We start from the raw sequence: 17,894 nt of genomic DNA on the forward strand, positions 1-17,894 counted from the left end.
CACACACACACACACACAAACACACACACACAGATGCTTATAAGATTTCTAACTTCCTTCTTTAAGTAGGAATTCCTCTTTTACGGCACAAACACATTGAACTCTGCGCTCGACGATCATCCTTTCACAGGTAAAGATAAAATAAAGTGTGATGACGCGTTTAACAGAAATGCTTTTGTCAGAATCAGGAAAAATTTAAAATCTTGGTTTTCTAAAAGGCTTAATTAGATATTTCCTCATAACTTTTAATTTGAACATGAAGTTTCCATTGGCTGTAGGGCAACATGTGAAGCAGGACACACTCAGAGGTTGGATTTCTTATTTGAGGTGCTCTCATTAAAGTAACGTTAGACAACAACATCCACAAAATATCACATTTTAAATTAAAATGCGTCCCTGAATGTGTTTCTCTTTGAACCGTGAGTAAATTCACTTTGATCGTATTTATCCTCTCTGCATCAGAGCAGACGTCCTTTTCTTTCAGCACATAAACGATGTTTTTCCCTTTTTCTCCCTCTTTTTGTTTCGTGTTTCTGTTGAAGTGTTCGGCGGCTCCCTCTCCGTCTCATCCGGCTGAAATGGGCGTCGGTCTCACAGTCGTCATTTTGCTCATCACTCTGATGCAAGGTCGGCAGTTTCCTGATTGCACATATGACAGATTTCAATAGAAGTAATGTTTGTTTTTTGTTTTCTCAATAAAACCAAAGCTTCCTTTTTAGCCCGGGAGCGTAAAGGAGTAAAGTGAAGTTGAATGAGCATGTGCTAGAGAAGATAGATAGATAGATGGATGGATGGATGGATGGATGGACGGACGGACGGACGGACGGACGGACGGACGGACAGACAGACAGACAGACAGACAGACAGACAGACAGACAGACAGACAGACAGACAGACAGACAGATAGATAGATAGATAGATAGATAGATAGATAGATAGATGGATGGATGGATGGATGGATGGATGGATGGATGGATGGATGTAGGATGGATGGATGGATGGATAGATAGATAGATAGATAGATAGATAGATAGATAGATAGATAGATAGATAGTCATTGCTCTCCTTCAGACTTTGAAAGCCTGATTCAATGGTGGAAACTCCTGCTTTATCCCAGAAAAGGTAGACGGACGTATTAAAACCAGTCTGACAGAAAATCTGTGAATAAACACAATAAAACATGTAATGGGGCTAATCCTTTAGCCCTTTGCTAACCACAGCCGTGAGCTTTAGCCGCAGCCTTTGACTACATTTCCTCTGCAAATCTGAAACGCTTCTCTGATGTTGACACGTGTTTTTTTCATAAACATGAACTCGAATCACACTCATCACAGGACGGCTGTGGTTTACAGTTGATCCTTTGCTAATCCCGCCCCCCCTGGCCACCGTTGCTTGGCCTTACCCGGCAGGTGGAGCCCACTCGGGTTGGGGCAGAGAACCAGAGCACTAATCTGAGGGGATGTAGAGCAGCCAATACGAACGCCCTCTTTCTGAAATGACCTGTGGTTGGCCAAAGTCTCCCGTCACGGGTTTGATTTTCTAAAACCTGAAAACAGCCAAGAAGAGGCGCAGGGTTTTAGATTTGTCTCAGCACACTTTAATTACTCTATGATGAAAGAATACTATGTGTTTGTTGGCCAAAAGCTTTAGAGACTGACATTTGACCCCTCCAGCTCCAGGTGTCTTTGGTCAAACTTGGGGTTTGACGCTGCCCCAAAGGATCGTGGGCATCAACGGCTCGTGCCTCACAGTCCCGTGTCGTTTTGAGATCCCCAACACTGAGGAAGCAGACATCAGGAACTGCTCCGATGGTGGTGTTTGGATCAAAGGAAAGATGGCCGGCCCTCATGTCTTCACTGCACGCTTTCTGAGGAACACCTTACCAGTAGGTCTCTCACCATGAACATCATTAAAGTCTCATGCATAACAGCATGTGTAGCGTTTGAAAGAGTCCCACGTTGGTATGAAATAAAACTAATGATGTGTCTCAGTTTGTGCCTTTCTCTAGTTACACCGGCTACTTTGAGTGCAAAAGTGCAGACACAGCATCATTTTCATGTCTGTGTACAGATTTAGCGAACAGAATATCACACGTTGATTGGTTAACTTTAGAGGTATGGTCAGGTGTATCCAGTCTTTATGCTAGGCTAGGCTAACCGTGTCCTGCCTCCATACTCCACACACAGACATGATACTGATATTAAACTTCTTGTCTTAGGGTAAATAAGCATATTTCCCCAAATGTTTATGGTGCTGTATATAAATGTGTATATAAATACCAGATCATAGTGTAGGATAAAGGTGTGACAATTAAAGTGAGACATCAAGACCGTTTTTCTTTTTCGTGTATAAACTATTAACGGAGATATCCCGAAGAGTCGCTAACAGTCGGACGTGGCTAACAGTGATTAGCTCGGGGCAGTTTTTAACCACTAATACTGCTCAAAATAACAACAAACCTCTGCAGCAGCATAAGAAGAGTCCCTACACAGAAAATGAAGCTCCTGCAGAGGTTTGGTGTTATTTTGAGGCGTATTAGTGGTTAAAAAATGCTGTTTTAATGCCTTCACCGTACCGCCCCAAGCTAATCAGGGTTAGCCACATCGGGTTGTTTGCGACTCTCCCAGATTTCTCCGTAAATAGTCCATACATGGAAAAAAGTGTCCAAAAAGACCATGGGATGATGCTACGGGGGAATTACACTTTAAGTTCTGTGTGGCCGTTTGATTATCCCAAATTGTTTTAAAATAAAACAACAACAAAACAAAACCCAACTGAAAATGACTGAAATATTTGATCTTGACAAGAATGATACTTTCAATAAAGTTTTGCACTTTTAGGGGCGAATGGAGGACCTCTTGAAGAAGAACTGCACTACAATGTTCCACAATTTCCCAGACGACTACAGCGACACTTACTTCTTCAGACTCCAGTGTTCGAACTACATCAAGTACACTTTCAGTAATGGAGTCATCATCACCGTCTCCCCAGGTATGAGTGGATGGTTCCTCTCAACCCTATGAGGTGTCTTTCAGCTCTTTGTTTTGGTTTTCTGTCCCACACATGAACTGTTCAAAAAGCTTTAAAAACCCAGGGGTACCTCAGCATCAAAAATGCACAAAGCTAGAGACCAGCTGATGATTTAAGATAAGCATTTAGCAAATAAAGAGACACTGACATCCCCCAGTGTGTAGGTCAAAAGAGAGTCCATACTGAATAACAGGCATGACTCCAAACAAGTGCTAGTCTTGCTTCGTGTCTACAAAAGTGTTTGACCTTGTTTGTGGACAGCGCTAAATACAATGTAGCCTTCACCAACACACCCGCTTACGTGACTGGTGTAATAAGTGTGTGCGTGGCCCGTGGTCAGCTGGAGACCGATACAGACACAGGTGTAAAAGTACAGATCACGAAACACATTTCAAACCAGGTGTGAACAGGGAGTTTGTTATCTCTGATATGTGAGATCTGATTCCTGCTCAACAGACGGGCCTCCTCCCCAGCTGACCCCTGTGAGTCTGGTGTCAGAGGGAGACCAGGTGAGTCTGCAGTGTTCGGTCCCAGTGCCCTGCTCCGTCCTGCCCCCCTCCATCACCTGGTTCCCCCGAGACAACTCCAGGCAGGAGCGGACACAAACGCAGCAGGTGATCCATCACTCAATCAATCAATCACGCATCAACAGTGGTGGATATGACACTGCATCCAGGCGAGCGTTGTGTTTAGACATCACAGATGTTAATTAAGAGTCTCATTTAAATCAATGTAGCAGAAAAACCCCTGTACAGTATATATCATCATGTTAGGAATCTTCACATGACAGACGATGCTGGAGAAATGTAGAATATGCTGTGATATCTTAAATACGTGGGTTTGCATGTGTGAGTGGAGAGATGTCTGTGTGTACGAGGGGTTGTTTTATTACGCTGACGCCATGACTGATAACAGGACGTTGGTCCTTTATAGCAGGGGTGTCAAAGTGATCCAGTAAAGAGTCGCTGTGGCTGCAGGTTTTCATTCCAACCAATCAAGAACACACCTGATCCAACAAATGAACTATGTGTAGACAATTCAGGTGATTGCATGACTCAAGTCAGGTGTGTTTTTGCTTGGTTGGAATGAAAACCTGCAGCCACACAGCCCTTTACTGGATCACTCTGACACCCATGCTTTATAGGGTTGTGCTATAATCTGTGTGACTATAATATGTAATGCACTTTTGAGACACTTTAAGCCCGCTGCCGTCTGCGATCATGTGCTGATGCGCCGAAGCTTCTCTGATCAGATTTGTTATTATTAAATTAAATATTCAAGTGAGATCAACTGAGGCCCTCAAGTTATTTCTTTATGCATCTGAAAGAATCTTCAACTGTTTGGCAAAATATATTAACCTGACTCCGCCAGGGAATCTTTTGGGAAGGGGCAAAAATCCTGGTTGTTGATTGGATAAACTGTCTATCACCAACATACGAGTCAAATCAACAGATCAACGAAGCGTATGACGTACCAACAGCATGGAGGCAAAGCTCAGAAAGGAAACAACATGTGGGTAAAGGAGATTTTCCCTTTGTGTTTAACGTGAATTTACGGATCAAAGGCCCAATTTCAGGAGCGCGGACCATTTTCCAACAGAAGGATCCAGAGAACAAAGAGTTAGTGAGCGGCTTGCTCCATTGCTGCTCATCTCATCCACGGAAGCCTCCATGTTTTTTACACTGTACCGCAAGTAAAATGCAATGGAGCCTGCGAGATCAGGATGGTCTGGCCACATGCACATGATTAAAAAATTAAGAATAAAAGGCAAAAAATGTCCCTATGTACAAGTAGGAAACAAACTTCTTCCTCCTCCATTTATCATTTAAAAAGGATTTACCCTGTGTCTCATTTCATGAACATATTCTTTTCCATATCTTTTTGCAAAATCAGAGAGGGGAGGATCATCAGATGGTCCTGACGTCCACGCTGACCTTCATCGCCTCAGCCCAACATCACAACCAGAGCGTCTCCTGTTCTGTTTCCTACCCGCTGACAACAGGGGGCAGCAGCCGACCGTCTGCAGCCACTCAGAGGCTCAGCGTCCTGTGTGAGACACTCAGTGTTTGTCTGCGTTTATGTGAAGCATGCAGCGGTGGGAGGACCACAGTGGCCTCTGTGTGCAGGATGTTAAAGCCCGGAGATCTAAATCTCTTTCAACAACTATAGCAGCTCATTTAAAATGTGAAGAGTTCAAAAACCTCTGAAAATTGTTCTTTCCTCTACTTTAAATTCACTCCATGTGGTATTTTCTATATTTATGAAGAGCTAACAATGTTTTATAGGGTAGGGAATGAGTCCTTACCCCAAGTGAAGGAGTTCAAGTACCTCGGGATCAGGTTCACGAGTGAGGGGACAATGGAGCGTGAGTTTGGCCGGAGAATCGGAGCAGCGGGGGCGGTGCTGCAGCCACTCTACCGCACCGTTGTGACGAAAAGAGAGCTGAGGAAGGCAAAGCTCTGGATCTACCGGTCAGTCTTGGTTCCTACCCTCACCTGTGGTCATGAAAGCTGGGTCAGGACCCAAAGAACCAGGTCGTGGGTACAAGCGGCCGAAATGTGTTTCCTCAGGAGGGGGGCTGGAGTCTCCCTTAGAGAGAGGGGGAGAAGTTCAGCATCCGTGAGGAACTCGGAGTAGAGCCGCTGCTCCTTTGTGTTGAAAGGAGCCAGTTGAGGTGGTTCAGGATCATCTGGTAAGGATGAACCCTGGGCGCCTCCCTAGGGAGGTGTTCCAGGCACGTCCAGCTGGGAGGAGGCCTCGGGGAAGACCCAGGACCAGGTGGAGAGATTAGATCTCCACACTGGCCTGGGAACGCGGGAAAGCGGATGAAGATGAGATGAGATGAGATGAGATGAGATGAGCTAACAATGTTTTATTTTAATATTAACAGTAATACCATAATAACTGATTATGCAACAGAAGAAACAGACTGAAGTTGTTGAAAAAAGAAAAGGACAAGGGCTCACAAAATTGTGATTATTGATTTTAAGGGACAAGTCAGAACCATGAATTCTGCAAATATATTTGAACATAACAACTAGCTTGGTGCTGCATCACTAAAAGCTTCACGAGGAAACATTTCAACTCTAAAAGTACATTTTATAGCAACAGAAGTAAAAAGTATTGGTGGTTTTCTCTTAGACCTTCAGCATAACACCCATATATTGACCATTGAGTCATTCTCTGACGCATTTAAAAAGTTCTTCTTCCTCCTTGTCTGCTTGATTATGAAGAATGCACTGACACTGATTTATTGCCCATTAAGTTGATGAATGTGTCAGACACAGCAAAGCCCAGTCGACTTGTCTGAACAGGACTCCGTCGCTCTTGACCTGAAGGGGATTTTCTTTGCACAGACGGAAGTTTTTCTTTAACCAGTCAGTGTTTGAAGAGCTCAACTTGTCTTAACTTGGTGTTGTCGGAGAACCAGTGAAGTATGGCTGCAGGACACAAGGTGCCTTTGTTACTGCGCGGCAGTGACGGAGCCTATGGTGCACAGATTAAAGCCCTTGCATTTGCAGTATTATGAAATGGACAGGACAAATCACAAGCAGTGGGAGGTGAGATCCAAAAGAAACACCTGCAATCATCACTTAAAGACAACGGGACAGAGATCTTTGAGATTGTAACTCTAAATAAAAGTAGAAATACTCTGTTACATGTAAAAGTCAAGTTTTGACAGTTTTATGTAAGTGGAAAAGTATTAGCATCAAAAGGAATAAACACTAAAACCCAGATGTGAGTCAGCATTTTTACACTTCCGGTTCCCTCAACTCAAAGTGCATGTGGTTTATAAATAATATCCGTGATGAACACAGGATTAAGAGATTTGAATGTTTTGTTCTTTGACCCCAATCTTGAATTTTGAAGCTGGTTCGTGTCTTAAGGCGGCTGCTATCAACCGGCAAAGCGAGACTACAAATGTGAAATCACGCTGAACACGCTGAACCTGTTGAAAGCTTTTGGGTTGTGTAGTTTGTTTATAACCTAACATCAGGTTTTGGCTTCTGGCATTTGCTCTGGTTCACCACAGAGCTCTTTCCTGCACTAACCCAGGACAAAAATCTCATTGGCTCTTTGTCGAGGGAACCTGGGCGATGCTAACTTCCTGGGTTGGCCTTCAAAAATATCCGTCACCCCTGCAGAACTCTATTGGATCAGAACTATTGATGCATTATACATCACTTTCATGTTGCAGCTGGTAAATGAAGAGCTAAAAATAACAATAAAGTAGCTAAGAATGGAAATACTAAAGCACAAGGTAGACCTCCGCTACCCCGTTCAGCGGGGAGCTACTGCCACGCATCATGGAAGCCAAACACGGTCGATGCCCACCCTGCCGTGACACAGAGCTGCATTAAAACCTGCAGAGTATCCCTTTAAATACAGCACTTTGATGAGCATCAAAAAAAGCCACCTTCATTTGGAGGATCCGGGCAGCGTGCCTATTATTTTGCTACTAACACCAGGAATCACTGTCTGTCTCCCAACAGATGCTCCTAGAGTCACCGTGGCAACACTCAGCTCGTCTGTCCCTGTTTCTGAGGGCCGCACCGTGATGCTTACATGTCGCAGCGATGCCAACCCCCCCGTGAGCCTCTACACCTGGTACAGAGCCGACAGTGGACAGGTAACAGGCAGTCGACTGAATTTCACTTTATTCTGCTTTATTCATTGATTTATGTGCAGCGACTTACTGTTTATATGTGTATGTCAGATTAATTTCACCTACTCTGTGTCAAAAATGCAAAAGTATACGGAAAATGCCTCTCAGATACTTTTGTGGATTTTTAGTCAGGAGCCGTTTTAGCTCGGCCCCTCAGCTCCAGTGAGAGGGGTCTCACTGCAGAAGCATTCAATGATGCTTCAGACCAAACACGTACATAAAGCCCACTCCGTAAAGACATTCTTTCCCCAGTTTGGTGTTGATAACTTGACCGTTCTGCACAAAACTTTGACCTTTTTCACTGTACAAACAACACACGTCTTCTGTTGGATGAACACATGAATGAACCAAAACATGCTAAAAGGTGGGGAATGTTTATCGCCCCTCCTCATCGCAGATGACTAAGAAGGGCGAGGGGGAAATCCTGGTCCTGCAGGTCAGTCAGAAGGACAGCGGGGTGTATCTGTGTGAAGCTCAAAGCCAGAGGGGCTCTCAGAGGTCCAGACCCGTGCTGCTGGAGGTCGGCGCCACCACAGGTAAACCTAGAGTTACATAAACCAATGTTATAATGCTTCATTAAACTGTAGGTTGTGGGTGGGTCCCAGAACACAGGGCTTTCACCTGCGTTTGTGTACTTAGACAAACAACAACCTTATGTCTAATTTAACTAAGTCGTTCGGTGCTTAAACTCAAACAGGACATCAAATGTTGTAAGTTATCATACAAATTGTTGTTGCATCATGCCGGTGCTCTTAGTTCAGATCTTTATTGTCCCTCGAGGGGGAAGTTTGGTTTGCAAAACCACAAAATACAGAAGCATTAACAACACATTTACCCTAAACAACAACAACAACATGAATGGAGCGTGGACTGGTGGCTGGAGAGGTGCCAGTTCATCTCCTGGGCACTGCAGAGGTGCCCAGGAGAGGTGCCCCCAACTGCTCGGGGCGCCGGTCACTGGCAGCCCCCTCGCTCTGACATCTCTCCATTAATTGCATGTATATAGGTCCTGTCTGTGCATGCGTGTGTATTTTGGGCCAATGTGTGTCTTCTTCTTCTTCTTCTTCTTCTTCTTCTTCTTCTTCTTCTTCTTCTTCTTCTTCAATTATTAAAGACGTGTATGAATGTGTTAAACCATTGGGGATGGAAGCCATGAGGAAGTGCAGTCGAGGTTCAGTGCAGATTTAGTGCACTTGTTTATTTCACTTGGAACAAAAGAACGTTTAAACCCGTAACTTCCTCTTTGATCCTTTCCCTTGTATCCTCGCCCTCTACATGCACGCTGCTGCTTTGTCACTGCACTGCAGGTTGTGACTCATGACTCAGGAAACAGTCAGTGAATCTTATTAACACTGATTCATGATTGAGAAAAAATCTAATAGACGTGACCGTCATCACGTCATCAAGCTGCAATCACTATGTGGGAAAACACTGGAGATATATTTTATCTGACATCACGAGGTGGAAAAAAACAACAACCAATAAGTGTTGCTGGTTATTTCCACCCATAAAAAAGGTAGGTGTGAATGTTTGTCTGTCTCTGTTCGTCTCTATGTGTCCTGTGATAGACTGGCGTCCTGTCCAGGGTGGACCCCACCTCACGCCCGGTGTCAGCTGGGATCGGCTTCAGCCCCCCGCGACCCCGACAGGGACAAGAGGATGAAGATGAATGAATGATGACTGTTACAAACACACAGCCCCGAAGTACACACACGTGCACAAACAGGACCTATATACAGTACATGCAATTAATGGGGAGATGTCAGAGCGAGGGGACCAGTCCACGCTCCACTCATGGTTCACACAGGGACACCAACCGGCGACCCTCCGGTTCCCAGCCAAGTCACCTATCGACTGAGCTACTGCCGCCCCATGGTCATGTTTAAAGAATGTGTTTTATTTCTGTCCTGTTTGTTTGCTTTAAGAATTTGTATTATCATTATTATTAATATCTATAATAACATGTTCTGTAGGATTGTTTTTATGCATGTTTTTTTTCTTTTAATCCTATATGCTATTTTACGTTACACATATATGAAGCACATTGAGTTCATGCTATTTGATGTTATACATACATGAAGCACATTGAGTTCAGGCTATTTTACGTTATACATATATGAAGCACATTGAGTTCATGCTATTTTATGTCATACATATATGAAGCACATTGAGTTCATGCTATTTTATGTCATACATACATGAAGCACATTGAGTTCATGCTATTTGATGTTATACATACATGAAGCACATTGAGTTCAGGCTATTTTACGTTATACATATATGAAGCACATTGAGTTCATGCTATTTTATGTCATACATATATGAAGCACATTGAGTTCATGCTATTTTAAGTCATACATACATGAAGCACATTGAGTTCATGCTATTTGATGTTATACATACATGAAGCACATTGAGTTCAGGCTATTTTACGTTATACATATATGAAGCACATTGAGTTCATGCTATTTGATGTTATACATACATGAAGCACATTGAGTCCATGCTATTTTATGTCATACATACATGAAGCACATTGAGTTCATGCTATTTGATGTTATACATATATGAAGCACATTGAGTCCATGCTATTTGATGTTATACATATATGAAGCACATTGAGTTCATGCTATTTGATGTTATACATATATGAAGCACATTGAGTCCATGCTATTTGATGCTATACATACATGAAGCACATTGAGTCCATGCTATTTGATGTTATACATATATGAAGCACATTGAGTCCATGCTATTTGATGTTACACATATATGAAGCACATTGAGTTCATGCTATTTGATGTTATACATATATGAAGCACATTGAGTCCATGCTATTTGATGTTATACATATATGAAGCACATTGAGTTCATGCTATTTGATGTTATACATATATGAAGCACATTGAGTCCATGCTATTTGATGTTATACATACATGAAGCACATTGAGTTCATGCTATTTGATGTTACACATATATGAAGCACATTGAGTTCATGCTATTTGATGTTATACATATATGAAGCACATTGAGTTCATGCTATTTGATGTCATACATATATGAAGCACATTGAGTTCATGCTATTTGATGTTATACATATATGAAGCACATTGAGTCCATGCTATTTGATGTTATACATACATGAAGCACATTGAGTTCATGCTATTTTAAGTTATACATATATGAAGCACATTGAGTTCATGCTATTTGATGTTACACATACATGAAGCACATTGAGTCCATGCTATTTTATGTCATACATATATGAAGCACATTGTGTTCATGCTTGCCGTATTAAATGTGCTGTATCAGTAAATCTGACTTGACTTGACTCTTAATAATCTGTTTTTCAGGCAGAGGCGAGTCTGTTTTGGCGGTTCCCTTCATCATATGTGGACTGTTGTTGGTCCTCTGCATCACGACTGTTGTTGTTAATGTGTACAAGTATCAAAGGTGAGAAACGACTTCCCTCCCCCACATCACCCGTTGTTTTGAAGGCATCACATCTTCTTTTCCTGTAACATCGTATCAGGGTTTTGAGTTATAGAGAAGACACTCCCAGTCCTTGAAAGCTCACGTCTAACATTCCTTCCCTTCTTGTTTGTGTTTCTCTTCCCAAGTATTTCCAGAAGGCTGAAGGTAAGTGGAATTTTCCCCCCTCGAACAGAGAAAGTGACAGGCAGCCAGACACGAGACGGTGAAGAATGATCCCCGCACGGCGCTAATAGATCTGATAATGTGTTATGGCTTCCCCCGCATGTCACGGTCTAGTCACCGTCTCGTCTCGCTGACATCCTCCGTCTTCTCTGTTTGACTGCAGCAGGAAGTCGGGTTGACTAATCTTTAAACGTATCATACGTCATGTTTCCTTTTAAAAAGTGAGTCTCTTCCCTGCAGCATCAAAACATGAGTTCCCATAGGACAGAAGTGAGCTGACGTATACAAACACACACAAACAAACCAAACCATGAGGTGGTTCTTTTAAACCAGGCAGAGGACAGTGATCATGAAAAGTTTAGTTTGATTTTAGACCAGTATCAGTTTCTGTTTGTATTTCTTTAAACCACTCACACTTATCTTTGGCGGCTAAGCTAACTTGGCCTTGCTAAATAGAAAGCAGAGATAGCGGAAAGGGCCCGACGTCTGCCGTCCTCTCACGTTCTGGAGGTCGGGCTTTAAAGATGTGACACACACGTACGAAACTGTTCTTTTCAACGACTCTTTGGTACGAACGAAGGAAACCGAGTCGTCTTCAGAGCCGTTCTTCGTATTATTGTGCCCAAGTTTCACTGCCTGGCCTAGAGATCCGCAGAGTCTGGTTCATGTTTGTGCGAGCGCTGAATGCCACGTCCTCCTCCTCCTGTGGCTCTGACAGCAGCAGCAGGCAGCAGGCTGCAGGCTGCAGGCTGCACAGACAGCTGTTACACTGACAACACACCAAACTTTAGGAGACAGAGCCGGTATGAGAGCACAACGTCTGAACGGGCAGGTAATGCTCGGGCTTTGTGCACGTTAAACCATTTAGAAAGGACCAAATACAGAAAACAAGATTAGGTCCAGGGAAAAATTAAGTCCGACTTTCAGTTCGTACCACAATGTTTATAATTTGACTGTCTGACTAAATTCAACAGTTACTGAAGGTGTTTTAGATGCCCTGCCTTTATTGACACGTGCAGACAATTGAATGCTTAAATGAGCACGGACGTTCAGTCGAGATCTCTGGGAGCAGTTGACTTAACCTCAAGGTCAACTTGACTCCTCGCAGCACCACAGCAGCAGTGCGTTCCCATGGCATGACGTAATCACACTTTACATTCTTAGCTTCCTCTTTTTAAAGCCACTCATTCCACATTACACAGAGCAGTGAAATCCAGTTGTGGTATCTGCTACTTCTCTCACATCCTGAAATGCTGGTAACAATATTAACATCCAACACCTTTTTTTGCAACTTTCCTAAAGTTTCAAATCAGTGTTGGTTTCCAAACAAGCTAAAGGAAGATGTTTGCGTCACCAACTGGATGAATGACGTCATTATTTTCTGTTTATTTTCTCAGCAGATTGAGTTGAAGGGGGAAAACACCTACGCTGATCTGAGGACCTGCAACGTCACCTCTGACTATGACCGACTCCAGGTTGGGTTACGCACATATTCACTTTAATTTCCCACCCATGTTCCATCAAACAGCGTTGGGTTTCAACACGAGGTATCCGACTGACTGCTGTCCCGCTGTGCACGTAATGGGTCACATGTAAAAAGCAGGATCATTGACAGGAAGCAGGAAGAACAGGGTTAAAGGGTAGCAGAGTGTTTTTCATGTTCAGACGTGTCGGAACATGTGCTAACATGTGTGAACATGCTCCTTTTACAAAACTCTATTAGAGGAGATGATAAAGAGACACTTGACAGATGTAAAAACTCAGTAAAAACACGTTTGAAGCCAAAAGCACCACTCAAATCATTGAGAAGCAGACAGTCAGGGGAGCTGACGATGAATGGACGTGGGGCGGTGTGTGTGTTACTGGGCTGATGGTGCAGTAGGGACAGGTGTTCCCAGGTGTTACTGCAGGATAGGTGGCACTGAGTTAGTACACTAAGGCACGGTCACAGAGGTAGACCATCACCTGCAGAGGCGATATTTCATGCAGGTCAACGTTGAACACAACGCTGGAAACAGTATGCACCCGTAGTTCTACCCTTCGCTGGCACGGACTGAAAGTGAACGGGAAGTGAATATTGGGCAGTGTTAATTCCTCAGATGTATGAACACGACCTTCACTGACATCTTGATACAAAAAGGAGGAAAGGGAGGAAGCTGCGTGAGGCTGCATCCACACAGCTGGAAACACTGACTGTATCATGTTGTTTCAAAGCAAATACGGTGAAGTCTTAAAGCAGTGCCAGGAGCATTAAGCCATAGCAATTAACTAAATAACCTTTGTGACCTCTAAAGACCACTGAGGAGAGGTCCTCATTTATAATGAAGACATTAGGTCTGAAATTAGGCCTTTGAACCGCCGTAGTGAATGCAGAGAGTCCAAGTTTAAGGCCTTTTGCAGGTTATCCGTGTATTAGGTAGCTATGTGAGACCATCCTGATCTTGCGAGCTCCATCGTATTTTACTCGCAGGTCAGTCTGGTAAAGCCCCACGGAGCTGTTTGCCAAGCGAACGAACCACTCAGCGTTGGTTTTAAGGCTGATTTAAGTGTGGCGCAACACATGCAAATATGACCTGATCTAGACACATTTTCAGACCGTCGTCGCCCTAATTCTGTTAACTCCTTTTTCTCTCTTGGATCCTTCTGTTGAAAATGGACCGGGCTCCTGAAATTGGGCCTTTGATCTCTAAATGTGCGTTACACAAATGGCAAATATCCTTCACCGTCATGTGGTTTACTTTCTGAGCTTTGCCTCGACGCTGTTAGCACGTCAAACGCATTGTTGATCTGATTTGATTTGGCCCGTATGTTCGTGATAGACAGATGGTTTATCCAATCATCTCATCTCCTCTTCATCCTCTTATCCGGGGTCGGGTCGCGGGGGCAGCAGCTTTAGCAGGGGGCCCCAAACTTCCCTTTCCCGGGCCACATTAACCAGCTCTAACTGGGGGATCCTGAGGCGTTCCCAGGCCAGTGTGGAGCTCTAATCTCTCCACCTGGTCCTGGGTCTTTCCCAAGGCCTCCTCCCAGCTGGACGTGCCTGGAACACCTCCCTAGGGAGGCGCCCAGGGTTCATCCTTACTAGATGCCCAAACCACCTCAACTGGCTACAACCGGTATTTTCGCCCCTTCCCAAAAGATCTCCAAACCAGAGTTCCCAGATGGATCTGCTGAGCAGATGAGAATCGATCCATCTTGCGGAGTCGGGTTATGTATTAGGTGCACTGTAAGGTAATGACAAGAGGGAGGAAATCACAAAAGGTGTGTCACTCTATCTACATGTAACTGATAAGTCTGACTGACGTGAGTGTCTGCGTCATCGCTTTCAAAGGTCTCTGTTTCTACACGTAAACACTCAAATGCAACTGGAACAGGCGCAGCAGTTTTTCGCAGTAGTGTGGACGCGAGACGCAAACGCAGTAAAGGAAGTGCATCTTTAAACTAAAACTTTGTAGTGTGGTTGAAGCCTAAGAGAGATGCATCACACATAATATCACAACACATGTACTGGATCTTCAATTACATGTTTTTTCTCGCTAAATGTTTATTTTTTCTCCGTCTCTGAACTTCTAAACTGCTATGAAATGAAATTTAAACCCTAATGAGCATCATCAATAGTATGGTTTTATGTCATTACCTTGTGTTCTGGTGCCAGCGCAGTACTCTTATTTTGTGTGTCTTCTTTAAATCCCAACAAGCCTCCACAGCCTAAAACAACGCCGTCTTCTGAAGACAACAACTATGAGAACTTCACCAACCTGCGAGCCTGCTTCAAAAACCAAGCCACGCCAACGTTGACGTGAAGGAATAGATTGAAATCTTCATCAAAGAAGTCTAAATTTGTACGTTAAAGCTTCAAATATAACTGGAAATGTGAAATGTATCCACTTGTTTCAAGCGTTCTCTGCTCATATTTAGTTTTTGGTGACTGCGCTCTACTGCGCGACGTCTCATATGTTATTTCATCATCACATGTTGTCGTACCGTCCCCGGGCGGATGGACACATAAAAAAATAAAGTCTTTAAAACAAATATTTCTCTCTTTTCATCTCATTTGTGATGTTCTGTTGCTTTTTTTAATAAAACAAAGTGAAGAGATGCAGAAGGTTGAGAGGTAAATGCAGAAGGATGCTGACGGTAACCTCGCCGCCTCATTTACCACACACGACCTCAGCCGCGCTGCTTCAAAGCGTCTTCTGTACGACGCACACACACAATGGCGATGTCACTTTTGCCTCATTCATTTCCACTCTGGTCTCTTTGATCAGCGGAGTGACACATAATCCGACTACTGCACATGAACACGCAGGTTTACGATGAATACATGAAACTCTGACAGATGCAAAGGTGTAAACCTAGTTTTTACTTTTACCACTTCTTTTACTTTTCCTCATTTTTATCCAAACAAAAAATTCAAACAGTACTTTTTTCAGTTTGGATTTTGATTTTGAATATTTGTAATGTAATATCAGCTTCTATATTTAAATATTTATATAAATTGTAGGGAAAAAAGGTAGAAAAATGTTCATTTGAAAGGGAACAGTGGTGCGTTGAACGTCATGTTGTGTAACCCTAACCCTTTTAATGTGGTTCACACCCGCTCATTCTCGGTTCTCTACGTTTTGTCAGGCGTTCAACTGTAAACCTCTCCGTGGTTACAGATGCTCCGCGTAAGTGCTCCAGGATTAATTGGGCCACACTCCGCGTACAGACGTAGGTTAGGGGAGTAGATGAGTGAAACCATCACCCGAATTTCACCCAGGAAACCGTGGTTAGCGTCCCGCACATCACTGAAGTTTCATGAACGCACTTGTTTTTAATCCCACTCAGTCTTCTCCAACTCTAACCAAGTGGTCTTTGCCCAAACCTGTCCACACGCCAAAGGGTCTCTGCTGATTGGGTTCACAAGGAAACGTGACGAGCTTTGCAGCAGCATCCATCACCTGCCACATGGTGCTCCTGGCGTCTAGGACAGAAACCTTTGGGCTATTTGTGACATCCATCACCTGACGTGCAGCGTGTCCAAGACCGTAAAGACCTGTCAACAACAGCAGAGAGATGACAGACGAGTCAAATCAGCGGACACAGACGGAGGTTAGAGCCTAAACTTGTGTCTTGGTTGGGAATAAAGTAACAGCTGTATAACATAACCGTCCATGTATGATGATCTAAACCCCCTGGAACTGGACCCAGAATGAGATCAGGGTCATGTCGGGGTCTCAGACAGAGCGCCAAACCCCCACATCCTCAAGAAATTCCACAGGAAACACTGACACGCCGGCCGGTTACTTGAATCTTTGCTTTGATTTCATGCTTCAGTTATTTTCTATGGTGCAGACCGGGCTGTTGTCTGAATTCCTGCCTAATGTGATCCAATCGTTGGAAGTTTAGTCTGTGTCTAAAAATAGACAATCCGTGTCAAAGCGTCCATGGGCAAAATGCCAAAATGTGTCTTTTCATGTCTTTGTTCAGGCCAAAGACTTGAACCTTAACCCTCCCCCTCTGAACAGGCTGTAGTCCTTCTCTGAGTCCGCTCTCAGTGTTGAACCTTTTTTGAAGTCTTGCACTTGTCTTGGTCTGTTGAGATCTGGTCAAGTTGTTCTTGACTGCTGATTTGAGATCAGTTGTACGCAGCATAAACTACATTTTTTGCATTGATTAGTTTGATGTTAGAAGATAGAACCCTGTTTATACGGTAGATCCACCCTAACTCTTTAATCAGGATATTAGCATTGGAAAGACACCTGTTGCCTATTTATACAGAACTTGAACAGGAATCCATTCGCTCTGGACTCTTGACATGAACTTGATTAACGGCGCACTCACACTGTCCATCCGTACCGTGCCCAAACAGGTTCCACGGGTAAAGTGTAGTTCGTTTGACCAGTGTGAGTGCAACCGTACCGCGCCTAGGAGCGGCACGCTTGCCGGCCACGGACCGTTTGGGAGAGGTGGGCTTTAGTAAAGCACGTTTGCACATGTACGAGCACGAGCGTGCGCACGTGTGCGAGCACGAGGCCTACGGCGGTTCTGAGGTCATTTTATGTGCGCCTGTTGGGACGTAGAAAATAAAAGGAGGGACCATGCACGGACATTTAAAACAATGGCGCAGAAAGGTTCACTAGCATTCGCACACGGGCTCAATCGGACACACTTTGAAGGAGGGAGCCGGCGGGGTCATGTCCGTTTAATGTCCGCTCCAACTCGCGTTCTCACACACAGCTCCTCCAAGTAATGTCCAGATCATTTCAGGTTTGCAGTGGAAAAGGCCCTGATGCTTCTTCTTTTCTACTTCTCTATGTAAAAATCATTTTATTCTCTTTTTAAATGTCATATGTAAAGCATCTTAAACCCCCTCTGTGTGTGAAACGTGCAATACAAATCAACTCTGCCTCTGCTGAGTGTGTGAGCACACTTCACCACCGACTTGCATCATTTCATGTTTGGATGAGCTTTTTCTTTTTTGTGCTCTGTTGTTGCCAGTAATAACTGCAATAATAAACACCATCAGCGCCTTTCTTATAACTTCCTGTGAGCTCAT

At 43.8% G+C, this 17,894-nt stretch overlaps 1 protein-coding gene across 1 annotated transcript; it reads left to right on the forward strand.

Moving 5' to 3' along the window:
* The first annotated feature begins 546 nt into the window (after nt 1-546).
* Nucleotides 547-15,206, forward strand: LOC310955408 (myelin-associated glycoprotein). The gene is made up of 11 exons (XM_083925227.1): nt 547-627; nt 1,674-1,885; nt 2,841-2,991; nt 3,487-3,644; nt 4,924-5,080; nt 7,524-7,660; nt 8,094-8,232; nt 11,050-11,149; nt 11,317-11,335; nt 12,751-12,828; nt 15,052-15,206. The coding sequence occupies exons 1-11, from the start codon at nt 579-581 to the stop codon at nt 15,154-15,156; spliced, it is 1,305 nt and encodes a 434-aa protein (XP_083781353.1). The 5' UTR covers nt 547-578; the 3' UTR covers nt 15,157-15,206.
* Nucleotides 15,207-17,894: the final 2,688 nt, after the last annotated feature.

The sequence above is a fragment of the Echiichthys vipera genome, assembly GCF_963691815.1.
Source record: "Echiichthys vipera genome assembly, chromosome: 13".
NCBI lineage: Eukaryota > Metazoa > Chordata > Actinopteri > Perciformes > Trachinidae > Echiichthys > Echiichthys vipera.